Consider the following 16294-nt stretch of genomic DNA (forward strand, 5'->3'; position numbering starts at 1 on the left):
AGTGTATATCTCTATCTGACTGGATAATTTGAGACGAGAGTCCTGTCCAGTCAATTATGCTCTCCAATTAATAAAATATTAAAAACTATCTAATCTCTCTCCTGCCTCAGTTTCTCCGGTATTACAATATAACCATAGTAGAGGAAAGGTTGCTAGAAATGCCCACAAAAATTATTAAGTGGTGCTAGTTACAATGCTGCAATATTTATCAAGGTTTTCTTGGTCTGAGAATAACAAATATAAAAAAACAGTAGTGATTAATGAAGGCCACTAAGTGGGAAATGTAAAGACCTGTCATCACTCCACTGCCAGAGTTGTGGAAAAGCCTGCTTCAGATACATATGCTGTGTCTCATGGGGCTGTGCCCAGGATCTGGACGAAAGAGTCTTCTTATTAGTAAAGGCTTGGTCTTTTCAAATTACATTGAAGTTTGTTTCAAATCAAAGTAAATAACAAATTTCAAACTGGCATACTATTCTATATGTATATTTATTAACTAATCTCTTACCTTTTGGATAGTAAGAACAAGATATTTTAAGTCCTCAAAATGATGTCAATATTAGCATCACCAATGAACAAAACTAGGAAGAGCCTTTTGTTTCTTGGGTATGAATTTCATGGTATTAATACTACCCCCCCAAACTTTCCCCCCTCCCTCCACACACCCTCACTTATGACCTGCTAGCTTAGTGTGATACTCCAGCAGGTCTGAAGTCTGAAGAATTACTCCTAGCATTCCACAGCTGACACAACAGAAGCAGAGAGCTCTGACTAGAAGCAATCTGTTTTCTAAATCAAGGATGTGCGGCTGCCAATATTGCCAAGCCTAGCTTGTGGCTTATTTAATAACAATTTGGCTTTCCAGCTAAGTGCTGGCAGTTAAATGAATACAGCAGTGCTAAATGAATGCAGCTTAAAAATTATGTATTGACAACTACTTAAAGGATACATAAAGTTATAAGATATAATTATCTTATATTTATATTCTGTATATACATATACATATGTATATACAGAATATAAAGTTATTTTGAATAGGAGCGATAGCACTAAATATTTGGGAAGAAGTGGAAAAAACTTCATGTAGAAGGTGATGTTTCCTGGTTGAAAGAAGAGAAGGTTTCTCTAAGAGGAGGGTGAGGAAGGTTTCTAGGTAGGGAGATGGCTAAGTATGGAAATGGGAAATGGAGTGTCATGTCTGAAGAGAGAAAAGCCCAATTTTACTGGTTTATACAGGAAGGGGAGTAATGTTCATTAAGACTAAAAAGATAAGCTGAAGTCAGGTTTTAAAAAGCTAAACAGGAATTTTTACTTTATGTTAGAGGCAACAGGGAGCTACTGGAGTTGCTGTGTTGAGGAATGAGATGGTCAGATCCGTGTTCTAGGAAACATCACTTTGGAAGTAATGTATAGGATGAAGTGGAGAGAGGCTCGAGGCAGGAAGAAAAATCAGGCAACTATTACAGTAATCCAGGTAAAAGGTGAGGAAGAAATAAGCAAAAGTGGTAGCAGTGGAGAGGAGTTAGATTCAGAGATGTCAGAGAAAGAACTGGCAAGATGACAACTGACCAGATATGTGGTGTGAGAGAAAGTGAGGCTGTTTGGCTGTTTTAGGCTTGTCTGACTCTTCCTAACGCCATCTTTTTTTTTTTTGAAAAGATATTGGAGTGGTTTGACAAATTGCCATTCCTTCTCCAGCTTATTCTACAGATGAAGAAACCAAAGCAAACAGGGTGAAGTGATTTGCCCAGGATCACACAGTTAGTTTAAGTGTCTGGGACCATATTTGAACTCAAGAAGATGAGGCTTCCTGACTTCAGGCCTAGAGCCCTAACCATTGTGGCACAACTATATCTAAAGCTGTTTGAGAAAGTGAACAGTTGAGGATAATGATGGAATCACAAACCTGGAAGACTGAAGAATTTTGGTACCGCTGACAGAAATGAAGTTTGCAAAGGGGAGGGTTTGGGGCTGGGGTTGGGACAGAGATAATGAATTCCCTTTTGGCCACTGAATTTGAGATGTCTCTAGGACAGTTAGTCTGAAATGTATAGGTCTAGTTGGTTAGTTTTGTAGCATTGAAGCTCAGGGGAAGACTGAGGCTGGATGCAGAGATATATGACTCATCTGTATAGAGATGTTATTAGGATCCTTGTGAACTAAAGTATAAAAAAATAAGTATAAATGAAGTTACCTTTCAACTTCATACCACATCCAACATCTGTCTCCACTCTACTTTTTGAACACAAGTATAATCGAACTGACAGCTTTATCTACTTTTCTACCATTTAAATAATTAATTCATTATTTTGTTTGGGCAGAGCACATATTAGGGGTAGAGAGCTATTACCAAATGTCACCAAACATCAATTGTAGCACAAAAAGGCTTCAGATACCTGCCAGTGATGTTTATTTTCTAGTTCCTTGGGATTCTAGGGCCACCATTAGCTAAGAGTCTCCAATCTCTTAATCTCTGATTAGACTGCAGCAATTTGTTATCTCTAAAAGAACTATTTTATCTGGATTGAGATTAATCAGTGAGTCAAGAGTAAACATCTAAGCGTTATGCTAAAATTTGGGAATACAAAGAAGTGCAAAAATAGATCCTATCCTCAGAGAGCTCCCAAGACAATGGGCACTGAGATTTTGAAAATAGGGACTTGTCTTTCCAGGAGGTGAGGGATACAAAGAGAAAACAGAAAAACTGCAAAAGAAAAACAATTTAGGGGAGCTATTTTACCTCTAAATAGTTGGGGGGGGGGTAAGTATCAACACAATGGCCTTCAAACTTGTTATTTTTGAAAAGACAAATAGGGCTTTTGATTTAAATGGTTACAGTTTTTGATGCACATATTTCTAGTAAACATGTCAATTCACTAAAAGGAAAGAATAACATTTGAAGTTTTAAAGCTTCTAAAAAGTAAACATAAAGGGAATTAGTCAAACTAGACTTTATGGAATATATTGTAGCAATCCTATGTTACCTGGCAGCATCAAAAGGGCCCCTCTTTATTTCCTGGAATACTGTAGTACCACCTCGGTTGTTCTTTGTGTCTCCACTTCCTCTTTCCCTAGTTCATCCTAAATAATACACCCAAATTAAATTCCTTAAGTGCTACTTTCATTATGTCAGTACTTGCTCAAGAACCTACAAGCAATGCTCTATCATCTGATACATTTAGTTTTATTTTAAATAACATTTAATTATTTTTTAGGTAAAAATAAATATAAATAGAAATACTGTAATATTTCCTTTTTGTATTCTCCATAGATTATGGATTTCTCAGAGATGTGAATAAGGGTAAGAGTGTATTAAACTTTAGAGACCACTGATTTGAGGACAACTGCAACTAAATGTCCAAAGGAATACAGATAAAAGAAGCCGATCAATTCTCTTTTCAATTATTTTATAATTATTACAGGTAGTAACAGTAGACTTGTAGGGCATATGACTATTTGAAGTTAAGATTTATTTGGTATGGATAGTTCCCACATTAATGTAAATTATAACCCATAAAAGATTTGCCCCCCCTGTGCTATTCTTGTCCCTGTTCTTCCAAATATACTACAAGGATGACTTAGAGGCTAGCCAGAAGCTTTCCTCTATGTCTTGTTATATTTTGTTAGTATAAGTACAGTATTCCATTTCTCTATTATCCCTCACCACATGATCAATCCATGTCCCTTTCTTTTTAGAATAAGTTTTATTGCTTTTGTTGTTACATGACAGTCATTTCTGGATATGATTTCTCTTTTTCTTCCTTTTCCATTCACTCTTGGAACAAAGGAAAATGTTAAGCCAAATCAAACAATGAAGTGACCAGGCTTGACTGTACATGTGATATTTTATGCCTGTAATTCTTTATTTTTCTATCAAAAGGTGTGTTTCAACATCTGTTCTCTGGGAATAAAGAAAACTATAATAAAAATAAATTAGAAAAAAAGAGAAAGGCCATTGGATTTAGCCCCTCCAAAAGAAGTTAATTGTAACTTTTGAGGTTGGAATTTCAGTAAAGTAGTGGTAACAAAAACCAAACTGCTGAAAGTTTTTTGAAGGCATGGGAATGAGAGTTGCAAGAATGGATCAAATATTTGAAAATGAGAAAAACTGTATGAAAGTAGAAAAGAAAGCAAAATCAATTTGTCTATCATCAGGCATTTAGGCGGACACTCTTCTAAGTGTTTGAGATATTTTAAAAAAGATGAAACACTATCCTTTGTCCATAAAAAGCACCAATATTGTAGACAACATGTAAATAATTAGGACATACAAGACGTAGAATAGATGGAAGTAATCTCAAAGAAAGTTATATGTATGTATGGATGTGTATTTTATGGGTGAGGATCAGCAAAAAGGCCAGTAGAGTTGGGTTACAGAGTATGCAGAAAGGAGGAAAGCATAAGGCTAGAAAGGTAGGAAGTGGTCAGATTATGAGACTTAATGCCAAACACAGGAATTTGTATTTAATCTTGGAAGTCATAGGGAGCCAATGGAGTTATTGAATATAAATAGTCTAACATGATCAGACCTTTGCTTTAAGAAAATCACTATCACTTTCTCAGTTAAGTGGAGAGTATGAGGGGGTAGAGATTTGAATCAGGGATTCCGGATGTCCAGGTGACACATGATTGGGGTTTGTACAATGGTGGTGACTATGTGAGTAGAAAAGAAGGGGATATAAATGAAGTAGAAACTTTGAAGGTAGAAATAACAAGATCTGGCAACAGACTGGATAATATGGAGTACAAATAAAGAATTAAGAATAACACCAAAGTTGAAAGTCTGGGTGACTAGGAGAATGGCAATACTCTCAAGATTAATAGGAAAGTTGAAAAGGGCAGTGTTTGGGGAGGAAAGGTAATAAATATTTGGACATACTGAATATGAGATGCTTACAGGATATCTCAAAAGGGAGCTGGTGAATCAGGAATAGAGTTCAAAAGACAGATTGGACATATAGAATCATCTGAATAGATATGAAAATTGAACCCATGAGAACTGATTAACATCATCAAGAGAGAGAATACAGACCGAGAAAAGGGCCCAGAACAGATTTGAGGGAAAAACCATGGTTATCATGGTTAATAGAAGGCCTAGACCACCCAGATGAATATACAGGAGACTAAGAAGCAATGATTGGTTGCAGAGGAGGAGAACTAAGAGAGGAGAGTATCAAAAAAAAAATTGAGAGAGCAGAGTAATTTAGATGATCATCAACAAGTGTCAAAGAGAGGTCAAGAAGTATAAAGACTTGAGGAAAAAGTCATAGATTTGTCAATTAAGAGATCACTGATAACTTTGGAGAGGGCAGTATCAGCTGAATGAAGTTAGAAGTCAGACTTCAGATTTAGGAGAAAGGAAAGTGGAGGTGACCAATTGTAGAGAACCTTCTCAGAGTTTAACCACAAAAAAGAGGCAAGATACAGAATGATAGATAGTAGAGAGACAGATCAAGTGAAAGTTTTTTAAAGATGGGAAAGACACAAACATGTTAATAGTCATTGTTAGAGTTAGAGAGAAACCAGAAGATTAGTAAAGGAGTAAGGATGCTACTAAGGGCAATCTGATGAAAAAGAGAGGGGAGTGGATGGAGAATTCAGGTAAAAAGGTTTATCCAACTCATTAGTCAATAGATAAGAAGTAGATGGCAATGGGGAGCAGTGAGGACCTTGTTGAGATTGAGAAATATTTATTTGTATGTGTATTTATTCCACAGTTGCATTCTCCAACTCTGTTCACTAGCACATGGACAGAAATGAAGAAGATGGATGGAGTAATCTTGAATTGAAGTTTGTCAAAGCATAATTGATGATAAGGACATTTGGGCAAGGGATTCCAGAGTAGAGGATGATAGATGTATTTGAAGTGGTTCACCAACGGGTTAAAGAAAGGCCTTAAGGCCAGGAGAGACCAAAGCATAGTTAAATGCTTTTCTAAAGGACAGACCAGATCTGTGATTTCACAAAGGCAAGAATTCTTGGTGACAAACTCACAATGGTATAGAGAGATATGGTATAATTATGGAAGGAGCGTATCAGAGGAAGTAAGAGGGGTCTTTAGTACAAGTAGAAGGGAAGGAAAGATACAAAGATAATGGTATTCTGAGGTAAAGATGAGGGTATATGAGGTAACTCATTCCAGAAGGAAGAGAAATCAACTGCTAGAGATTATAGGTATGCTCGGAGTGGGGATAATTAATAGCATTAAAGAGTAAAAAAAAAAAAGATGGGATAATTGTAGTGGTGAGTTTGACAGAATTCATGAAAGTTAAGTATTAGTGAACAGCAAGTAAGGACCAGCTTGACATCTGGCAACATGATTTTGTTTTAAGTCCAACTTTGAATGTGCATCTTTTAGAAGTTCTCAGTGACCTGGGAGGGAAGAAAGTCAGAAGGAAGATGATTCAGCATTCAGGATTGTTACCATCTGACTTAGGAAAGGTTAAATAAAGGGGCAGAAAAAAAAGAAGACATTTGACCAGGAAAGTTAGGATAGAAAGTATTTCAAAGGGTAGTACACTCAGAAAAGTAGGAGCAATTGAGTGAATGGATGTCTTAATGAAAGTTGAAAACAGGTTTGGTATAGTGAAAGAGGTGGCAAGGAGGTTCTAATTAAAGAAAGAATATTGATTTAGAGTTCAAGAGAAATGACAAAAACCCATCTTCTTGCTCTCCCTTTCTCCTTCGTTGTTTCTTCACTCTCATTCTAACTATAGTTTATCTCTTTCAAAAGGAAGCTTCTCAAGGACAGAGATTTTATCCCTCTATATATCTAGTTTTGCTGTATTATATTTGATTGATAATATGCTGGATCATAACATATCATGTTCTAGATTTTTTTTTAAGACTGAGGTTTTTAATCTTTAGCATTTAAATAATCTCTAAACCAAAAGTCCAGCAAAAATAAGGAAAGCAATTAGTAGATCTCTTTCAAAAGGCTTGTTTTTCTAATCCTTCAAATGCACATTTTGATTCCTTTTTTCTTCTTATTTGCACGTACTTGTGACTTATTTAGATAATAAAAATAACTAACATTTTTATAGCTATTACTATGAGCTGGGCACTGGGCTTTGCAGTTAATCTCATTTGATTCTGCTATTATCCTCTTTTACAGATAAGGAAACTGAGGCAAAAAGGTAAAGTAATTTGCCTAGTATCATACAGCTAGGAAGTGTCTGAGGCTACATTTGAACTCAGGTTTTCTTGATTCCAGGGCCAGAGATGTACTGTGCCATCTAACTGCCCTCTTTAGATGGTAAGTTCTCTAAGGGAATCAATAACCTAAATATTAACAGTCTCTAGGACACAGAAATATAATAGTAACAGAAATTATACCTTTGGAAATAAAAAGTTAATAAAACAAGTACCTGCATGGTGATAGGTCCTGGAGACATTTGAGAACTGTAATTCATTCCCATCATGCCCTGCATATTAGGCTGCATAACAGAAACCATTGGAAATCCTTGTTGCTGAATTGGCATCAGACCTATTTGAAAACATAAGAGCATTATTCAAGTTAATAACTTTTAAAATGTGCTCTTAAAACTCTGTTAAGTAATCCTTTGGAGTATACTAGTAATTAAGCATTCATTTCATAAATAGTAATTAGCATGCAAAGTATTGTAACAGTAATAAAGATTAAATTGAAAATATGAAAGGCAACAAGAAACTGTTATGTCAGAAAGAGTTCAAATATGCCTTAAAATAAGTTTTGTAATCCATTTCCCCCTTTCTCATTGATTTTTAAATATAAGTGGTCTAAATTTGATCTCTGAAAAGACAAAAAAAGAACATTCCTCCTTTCTTTGCAGAATTAGGGGGATTATGATCATAGAATACTGTATATATAGTCAGACTTCGTCATGTGTTAATTATTTTGCCAGAGCCCTGTTTGTAGTGGCTAGAAATTGGAAAATTAATGGATGCCCTTCAATTGAAGAATGGTTGGGTAAATTTTGGTATATGAATGTTGGAATATTATTGTTCTGGAAGAAATGACCAGCAGGATAAATAGAGAGGCTTGGAGAGATTTACATGAACTGATGCTAAGTGAAATGAGCAGAACCAGGAGATCATTATTTACCTCAACAACAATACTGTATGAGGATGTATTCTGATGGAAGTGGATTTCTTTGACAAAGAGAAGATCTAACTCAGTTCCAATTGATCAATGATGGACAGAAGCAGCTAAACCCAAAGAAAGAACACTGGGAAATGAATGTAAACTGTTTGCATTTTTGTTTTTCTTCCTGGGTTATTTTTATCTTCTGAATTCAATTCTCCCTGTGCAACAAGAAAACTGTTTGGTTCTGCACACATATATTGTATCTAAGATATACTACAATATATTCAACATATATAGGACTGCTTGCCATCTAGGGGAGGGGGTGGAGGGAGAGAGGGGAAAAATCGGAACAGAAGTGAATGCAAGGGATAATGTTGTAAAAAATTACCCTGGCATGGTTCTGTCAATAAAAAGTTATTATGATAAATAAAAATAAATAAATTTAAAAAAACATTTAAAAAAAAAAGGCCAAACAAACTTCAAAAAAAAATTTTTTTTTGCCAGAATTTTTTCCTTCCTTTTTAATTATTTGTTACAAGAAATAGCTTGTTGGGTAAAAAAGAGGGAAAAGTTTGGAAATGAAGATTATTTAAAAACATCAATAAATGTTAAGGACCATGCCTAAGTGTGAAGGGGCAGGTTGATTCTCCTAAAGCCCCCACAGCTGTGAATCATAACACACTTGAAGAAATTGTAAATCCGTCTTTACCGATGTTGCTTGTGCATTGGGAATGAAATAAATTGGAGGCAAGAGAGAAGAGAGTGGTCAAAGAATGCAACTGCCTCTCAGTCTCCTTTGTATTGTTATTATCCTCTCACATGAAGGGATCTATTTTGCTGGTCAAAATTAGCTCCCCAGCAGCCACTGGCAGGTTGCTGCCGTAACAAATAAAATTTATAAAAATTAAGTAGACAAATATTCTCTTTGGGTTATTGTCATTGTAAGTTTCCCTTTTCTTCTTTCTTCCTCTCTTTTTCAAGACTGTGCCTCTATCTTGCCAAAGTTGAAATGTAAGGTCTACTTACAGAACTGATTCTATTAATTGACAAGGCTGTTTCTGATCTAAGCTAAGTCAACCTTCCTTAGGCAACTTCCTCTTTCTCCCACTCTCTCTGCAGCTCAGAACTCTTATGATCAAGAGATCTTTCAACCTTAGTGGATGGGGAGAAGGGTTTGCAGGTATTTACCACTATACCTGGTCATGTTCAATTTCTTTGTTGATCAAAAAAATTTCAGGGCATTATTGATATATTCTTTTTGTAACACAATTTAAGGCAATATTTTGGGTTTTCTTCTCCATGTGTAACTTTTACTTAAAATGACAAAAGTAAGAAATAAGTTAAAAAAGCCCACAATTATAACAACAAACATAATTTTATAATTATTTTTTTTAAAGAAACTTAAAAAAAAGAGAGTTCTGAGAAGTCAAGATGGCAGACTAGGCAGGAAATCACATGAATTCTCCATCTTTGCCTACAAATTACTATAACATCGTACATCTCACATCTTCCCCCCTGCCTTTCTTCCCTCCTCCTTGGCAAGGAACTGGAAAGTGAGGATGCCAATGGGTTAGGGAATGGCTGAATAAGTTATGTTATATGAATGTTATGGAATATTATTGTTCTACAAGAAAAGATCAGCAGGATGATTTCAGAAAAGCCTGGAGAGACTTATATGAATTGATGCTAAGTGAAGTGAGTAGAGTCAAGAAAACATTGTACACAGCAATAAGATTAGGTGTTAATCAACTGTGATGAATTTGCCTTTTTTTATTAGGTGATGATTCGGGCCAATTCCAATAGCCTTATGATGGAGAGAGCCATCTGCACCCAGAGAGAGGACTGTGGGGATTGAATGTGGATAACATAGTATTTTCACCTTTATTTTGGTTGTTATTTGCTTGCTTTTTTCCCTTGTTTTTGATTTGATTTTTCTTGTCCAGCATGATAAATGTATAAATATGTTTAGAAGAACTGTACAAATTTAATCTATAATGAATTACTTGCTATCTAGGGGACAGTGGGGGAAGGGAGGGAGAAAAACTTGGAACACAAGGTTTTTCAAGAGTGAGTGTTTGAAACTATCTTTGCAGATTTTGGAAATAAAAAGCTATTATCAAAATTAAAAAAACAAAAAACAAAAAACAAAGTACTCCCAAAAGAATTCTGGAATGGCAGAATCACCAAAAAGACAGGGTAAAACAATCTTCTAGCAAAAGAAACTTGGAAGGTCAGCAGGAAATGTCTGTCTTATTTGGGTAAAAGGGGAGCACAGGTCAGGATAGGAAACATCTTGGCAAGTCAGCAGCAAGTCCTCAATCCCCACTATGGTGCCAGGTGAGCAAGCACATGCCAACAGCAAGACCCCATATGCCTCAGAAGAGTTCTAGGAGGCAGGTAGTTACCAACACCCAGACTTCACATATCAGGCCAGTGCCAACACCCTACTTGCCTCAGGGCAGTGCTGGAGGAGAGGGCTGAGCCTCCTCTATGCCCCAATGCAGGGCCAGGTGAAGTAGGCCTTTGTGGCCTTCAGCAGTACCAGCTACCATCCACCCCATCCCCTTAGTACAACAAAGGCAGAAGATAGCACCTTAGGGTGCTTAGGGTAGCACCAGTGCGGCAGCAGGCAAACAATCAGGGTCAGCAGCCTCCAGCACAGGAATCTTGGGACAGTGTCCCTTATACCCTGCAGCAGAACTCAAATTTAAAAGGGAGGGAAAAGGCTGGGGAAAAGGTAATCAACAAATTTAAAAAACCCAAACACCTGATCATATAAAGTTGTTATGATGACAGGGAAGATCAAGTCACAAATTCAGAAGAGGATAACAATGGCAAAGTCCCAAAGCAAAAAGGCAACTAAACTCAAGGCCAGAAAAAATTCATGGAGGAACTCAAATAAGAGAAGTAGAAGAAAAATTGGCAAAAGAAATGAGTGATATAAGAGAACCATGAAAAAAGTCAACAGCTTGGAAAAAGAAAATAAAAATCCTTACAAGTAGAAAAGGAGGTATAAAAGCTAACTGAAGAAAATCCTTAAAAATTAGATTTGGGCAAGTGGAAGCTAAGGACTTTATGAGACATCAAGAATCAATTAATCAAAATCAAAACAATGAAAAAATAGAAAATGTAAAATGTCTCAATGGAAAAACAACTGACTTGGAAAATAGATCCAGGAGAGATAATTTAGAAATTATTGGACCACCTGAAAACCATAATCAAAAGGAGGATCTGGACATCATTCTTCAAGAAATTATCAAAGAAAACTGCCCTGACATCCTAGAACCAGAAGGTAAAATATTAGACATTGAAAAAAAAATCATCTATCATCTCTGGAAATCCATTAAATGAAAACTCCCAAGAATGTTATAGTCAAACTCTTAGGTCAAGGAAAAAATACTGCTAGCAGAAGGGAACAATTCAAATAGAGGGGAGCCGCAGTCAAGATTACACAGGACTTAGCAAATGTAATATTAAAAAATCAAAGTGTATAATATTCTATAAGGCAAAGGAGCCAGGTCTACAACCAAGAATCACTTACTTGGAGAAACTGAGCATAATTCTTCAAGAGAAAAAATGGTCCCTCAATGAAGCTTTCCTGAGAAGACTAGAAATGAACCAAAAAAAATTTGATTTTCAATATCAAGACTGAAGAGAAGCTTAAAAAGGAAAGAGAAATAAGAGATTCAATTGAGGCTAAACTGTTTACATGCCTCCATAGGAAAATGACACTTGTAACAGTGCATTAATAGTGCAGTTAAAAGGAGCATATATAGACAAAAGGTGGGGGTGATATTGGAGGGATAACATTTAAAAAATTAAAGGATAAAAAAGAGGATCATACTGGGAACAGAAGGAAGGGAAAGGCTGAATGAGATAAATTGTCATATGAAGAGACACTAAAGACCTATTACAGTGGAGGGGAATATGGGAGGGTGGGTGGTGGGTATCACTTGAACCTTACTTTCATCTGAATTGGCTCAAAGAGGGAATAACATACATACTCAGTTAGTTATAGAAATCTATTTACATAATCAGTTAGATATAGAAATCTATCTTACTTAATAGGGCAGTAGAAGGGAAGTAGGGTAAGTGAGGAGGAATAGGGACTGACAGAAGAAAGAGTAGAAGTGGTGGTCAGAAGCAAAACACTGGTCGGGAGGGAAAGCTTGAAAGGAGAGAAAAGATAAACAGGATGAAATAATAAGAGTAGAGGAAAATACACAGTACAAATCATAACTCTGAATATGAATAGGATGAACTCTCCCATAAAATGGAAGCAGAGTGGTTCAAATACCAGAATCCTGTAATTATATTTCCAAAAATGACACCTGAAGCAGAGACACACACATAGAGTAAAGATAAGGGGCTGGAGCAGAATTATGCTTCAGCTAAAATTAAACAAAACAAGACAAAACAGGAGTAGCAATCATGATCTCAGATAAAAGCAAAAATAAATCTAATTAAAAGAGATAAGGAAGGAAACTACATCTTATTAAATAAAAAGTACTATATATAATGAAATAATATCAGTATTAAACATATATAAGCACCAAGTGTTCATAGCATCCAAATTCTTAAAGAAATTAAGTGAATTCAAGCAGGAAATAGAGAGCAAAACAATTACTAGTGGAGAACCTCAACTGTTTTCTCTCAGAATTAGATAAATCCAACCAAAAAAATTTAAAAGAAATTAAGGATGTGAATAGAATTTTAGAAAAGTTAGATGTGATAGTTCTTTGGAGAAAACTAAGTGGGAACAGAAAAGATTATACTTTTTTCTCACTGGTACATGGTACCTACACAAAACTGCCACAAAAATCTTCAAAATCAAATGCAGAAAGACTTAACACATCTTTTTGGGATCATAATGCAATAAAAATTACCTTCAACAAATGACAGTGAAAAGATAGATTAAAAATTTATTGGAAAGAAATAATCTAATCCTAAAGAATAAGTGGGTCAAAGAACAAATATAGAATCAATAATTTTATTGAGGAGAATGACAGTGATGAGACAACATGCCAAAATTTATGGGATTCAGCCAAACCATAGGGGAAAATTTATTTCTTTAAATTCTTACATTACTAAAACAGAGAAGGAGCAGATCAATGAACAGGCATGCAACTAAAAAACAAAACAAAACAAAACCTCAGAGAAAGAGCAAATTAAAAATCCCCAATTGAGCACCAAACTGGAAATTTCTAAAAACTAAAAGTGGGATTAATAAAATTGAAAATAAGAAACCAACTGAGATAATAATAATATGAGCTGGTTTTGTTGGGGGGGGGACCCAGAAAGATAAACCACTGAAAATCTGATTAAAAAAAAAGAAATTTTCCTGCATTATCATCTAAAGAAATGTTTATATATTAAGTAATTATGTATATACATGAAAAGGATATAATAGATTTTTGGAAAATTCTAAAATTCAGCCTGCATCATTATGAGTGAAAAATAGGTCAGGATGAATCATTCCCTAATATTCATTGAGCTGTTTTTTCTTTCTTGCTATCCTAACTAGTGACCCATTATTCTGTTTCTACACTGTGACAACAGGTTTGGGGGGTGGGGTAGGGAAAAAAGAGAGTATTCTCATAAAAATCAAACCCTCCAGAGAAAACAGGGGGAAAACATTAATAGAGAAGAACATCCAGATCAGTTTAACACAAGAAAGGACGTTCCAGTGTGGAAACCTCCTCCACTAATGCTAAATAGCAATTTACAGAAAACTGCCCTAGTGTATTAACAGAACAGACAGATAACATGCATACATGACTTTCCCCACAATGAAAAGACATCCTTTTCAGAACGTGGTCCTAAATGGCACAGCCGCCACCGATTAGAGATCAATCACAGAACTGGAAAGGACCTCAGGAACTCCTATCTGAAAGAAAATTTTCACTAACATATTCAGTAAACAGTCAACCATCCTTTACTTGGGAGAACTCCAAGAAGGGGAAACTTACCAACTTTAGAAGCAGCTCATCTAATATTTACTTTTAAATGTTAAGAAATTTTTGACATCAAACATTCACTTCTTTGCAGCTTCTACTTATTGCTCTAGGTATTGCCTCTAAAGCTAAATAGAGTAAGTCTAATCCCTTCTCTTGATGAGAGCCTTTCAAATACTCTACAAGAGGTATCATATTCCCCCAACTTATCTTTTCTCCAGGCTAAAAGTCCCTACTTTCTTTCAACCAATTTTCATATGATAAGGACACAGTCCAGCTTATCAATGTCTTTCATAAATGATGGTGCCAGGACTCAAGAGAAGACTCTAGATCAGACCTGATGAGGGAGAAAGCAGTACAGTTATTATGTCTCTCTTCCTTGAAGTTATGAGACAGAGGAAATTTTAACATGAAATGAATATAATATTCATGATTTTTTATTCCATATTGTACAATAGAGTCAGAATCACTCAAAATCCTTGGGATCAAGGGCTCCAGGAAGGAAGTGAACAAAAGAAGAGGAAATTTATGTACAAGAAATTCATTTAACTATATGAATTTGGTTTAAAACAATTAACTTTCCTCTTTCACAAATTCAATACCATTTAAAAATATAAATTTTGTTCTGAACTTAGCAAACATCAGGAAATGAGGATTCCATATAGAAAAAGCAGGGAAAAAATCCCAAACTATATATGAAACCATGAATCTCCATTTTTTTTTAAAGATATAAAATACATTCAGCATGTTAATACCAAAGCTGTCCTGCTCGCTTGTGTACTTCTGGGAATCTCCACTTTCAAAAAAATATTTCCTCAATGTTCCTATAATTAATTTTTTGGTAACACTATCATCTTCCATCCCAGTTCTTTTTAAAAGTATTTCCTCTTATCTAATAAGCATGGTCAAGAAAAACACAGATATTGGTCATTTCTGAAAATATATCTCTCATTCTTCAGCACAAGCTCATCAATCTACAGAAGCAAGTTTCACCATCAATGTTCTGAGGTCATGGCTGATCAGTGCATTGATCAATCCTTCAAAGTAGTTTTTCTTCTTAATTTTTAGTCTTTGCATAAATTATTCTGTTGGTGCTGCTCATCTCACTCTGCAAAAGTTCATAAAAGTGACTCTCCCTCACTTTTTTTTTTTTGGAATCAGTTAGTTATGACTTTCTTAATGCGACCCAGGATCACAGAGACTTTTTTGTGTCATTTCAAACTGAAATGCAAACACTGAGTTTCCAATACACTAAAATCCCAATATTTTCAGATAAAATACTATCTAACTATGTTCTACCCCAACTTACATTTGTGAAGTTGATTTTGGACTTATGTTGAAGCTGCCTGAGTTGCCTAGTAACTGAATGGGATATATATATGTGGGTAGACTGATTTAAGATATCTGAAATTTAAATGTGTTTGAATAACATTAGAATATATAATAATGAAACCAAATGAGGGGTTTTGGCAAAAAATGTTTTTGAAGTTGAACTATCAGCTAAAGCTTAGCTTCAACATGCTATCTTCTACCTCGTGATATACAAGTAGTCCTCCCATTTTTAGAATGGACTTTGCCTTTCCAATCCTTGTCTTCTCCTTCATGGAAGCTCAACTACTCTTTCATCCATGAAATCTTTCCTGATTCCCCCAGTTATCAGTGTTCTTTCTTTTCTTAATTTTTCATAAATTACTTTGATCTCTTTGCTGTTCCCTTTATTTCTCTACTTTCTACTTATTCTTTTGAATAAGCAGGGCTGCTTAGTTTTTCCTTTCAATCTCCATGCACTGCTTTGTTCATATATGCATTTAATAAATAAATTGAAGGGTAGCTAGGTGGCACGGTGGATAGAGTACCAGCCCTGAAGTCAGGAGAACCTGAGTTCAAGTCAGGTCTTAGGCACTTCACACGTCCTAGCTATGTGAACCTGGGCAAGTCTTCACTTAATTGTCTCAAGAAAAAAAAACCGAATCGAAGAAAACAAAAATTTCACAAAGAAAAAGTATACTGCTTAGAATTAAAGAGCTTAGAAGAAAAGACTTTTCAAATTCCTCAAAAAAAAGAAAAAAATTATGACTACCTCACTCTGATCCTACTTCTGAATTTTCTCTTTCTCCATGAAAATAAACTTATAAATTTTTCAGCACTTAAGGAGAAATGAGGAGTGAAACTAATCATTTCACCCCAGAGCCCATTATAAGAAACTTTAAAGGTAGATGTCAAATGTGTTCTAGGCAGCAGAAACATTCTATTTACTGGTGAGAGTTTCTGTTCA

At 35.4% G+C, this 16294-nt stretch overlaps 1 protein-coding gene across 7 annotated transcripts in view; it reads right to left on the reverse strand.

Annotated features, from left to right (window-relative positions):
• The window catches only part of SYNRG (synergin gamma), an 85332-nt gene that overhangs the window by 63693 nt on the left and 5345 nt on the right, over positions 1 to 16294 (reverse strand). For 6 of the 7 annotated variants that reach the window (XM_031966569.1, XM_031966564.1, XM_031966563.1 and 3 more), the window contains exon 3: positions 7368 to 7486. In XM_031966569.1, the coding sequence (XP_031822429.1) occupies positions 7368 to 7486 (119 nt within the window). Of the gene's footprint in view, positions 1 to 2984; positions 3082 to 7367; positions 7487 to 16294 lie in introns of those variants that run through there. The other variant, XM_031966566.1, reaches the window with a different exon arrangement.

The sequence above is a fragment of the Sarcophilus harrisii genome, chromosome 4, assembly GCF_902635505.1.
Source record: "Sarcophilus harrisii chromosome 4, mSarHar1.11, whole genome shotgun sequence".
Lineage (NCBI taxonomy): Eukaryota > Metazoa > Chordata > Mammalia > Dasyuromorphia > Dasyuridae > Sarcophilus > Sarcophilus harrisii.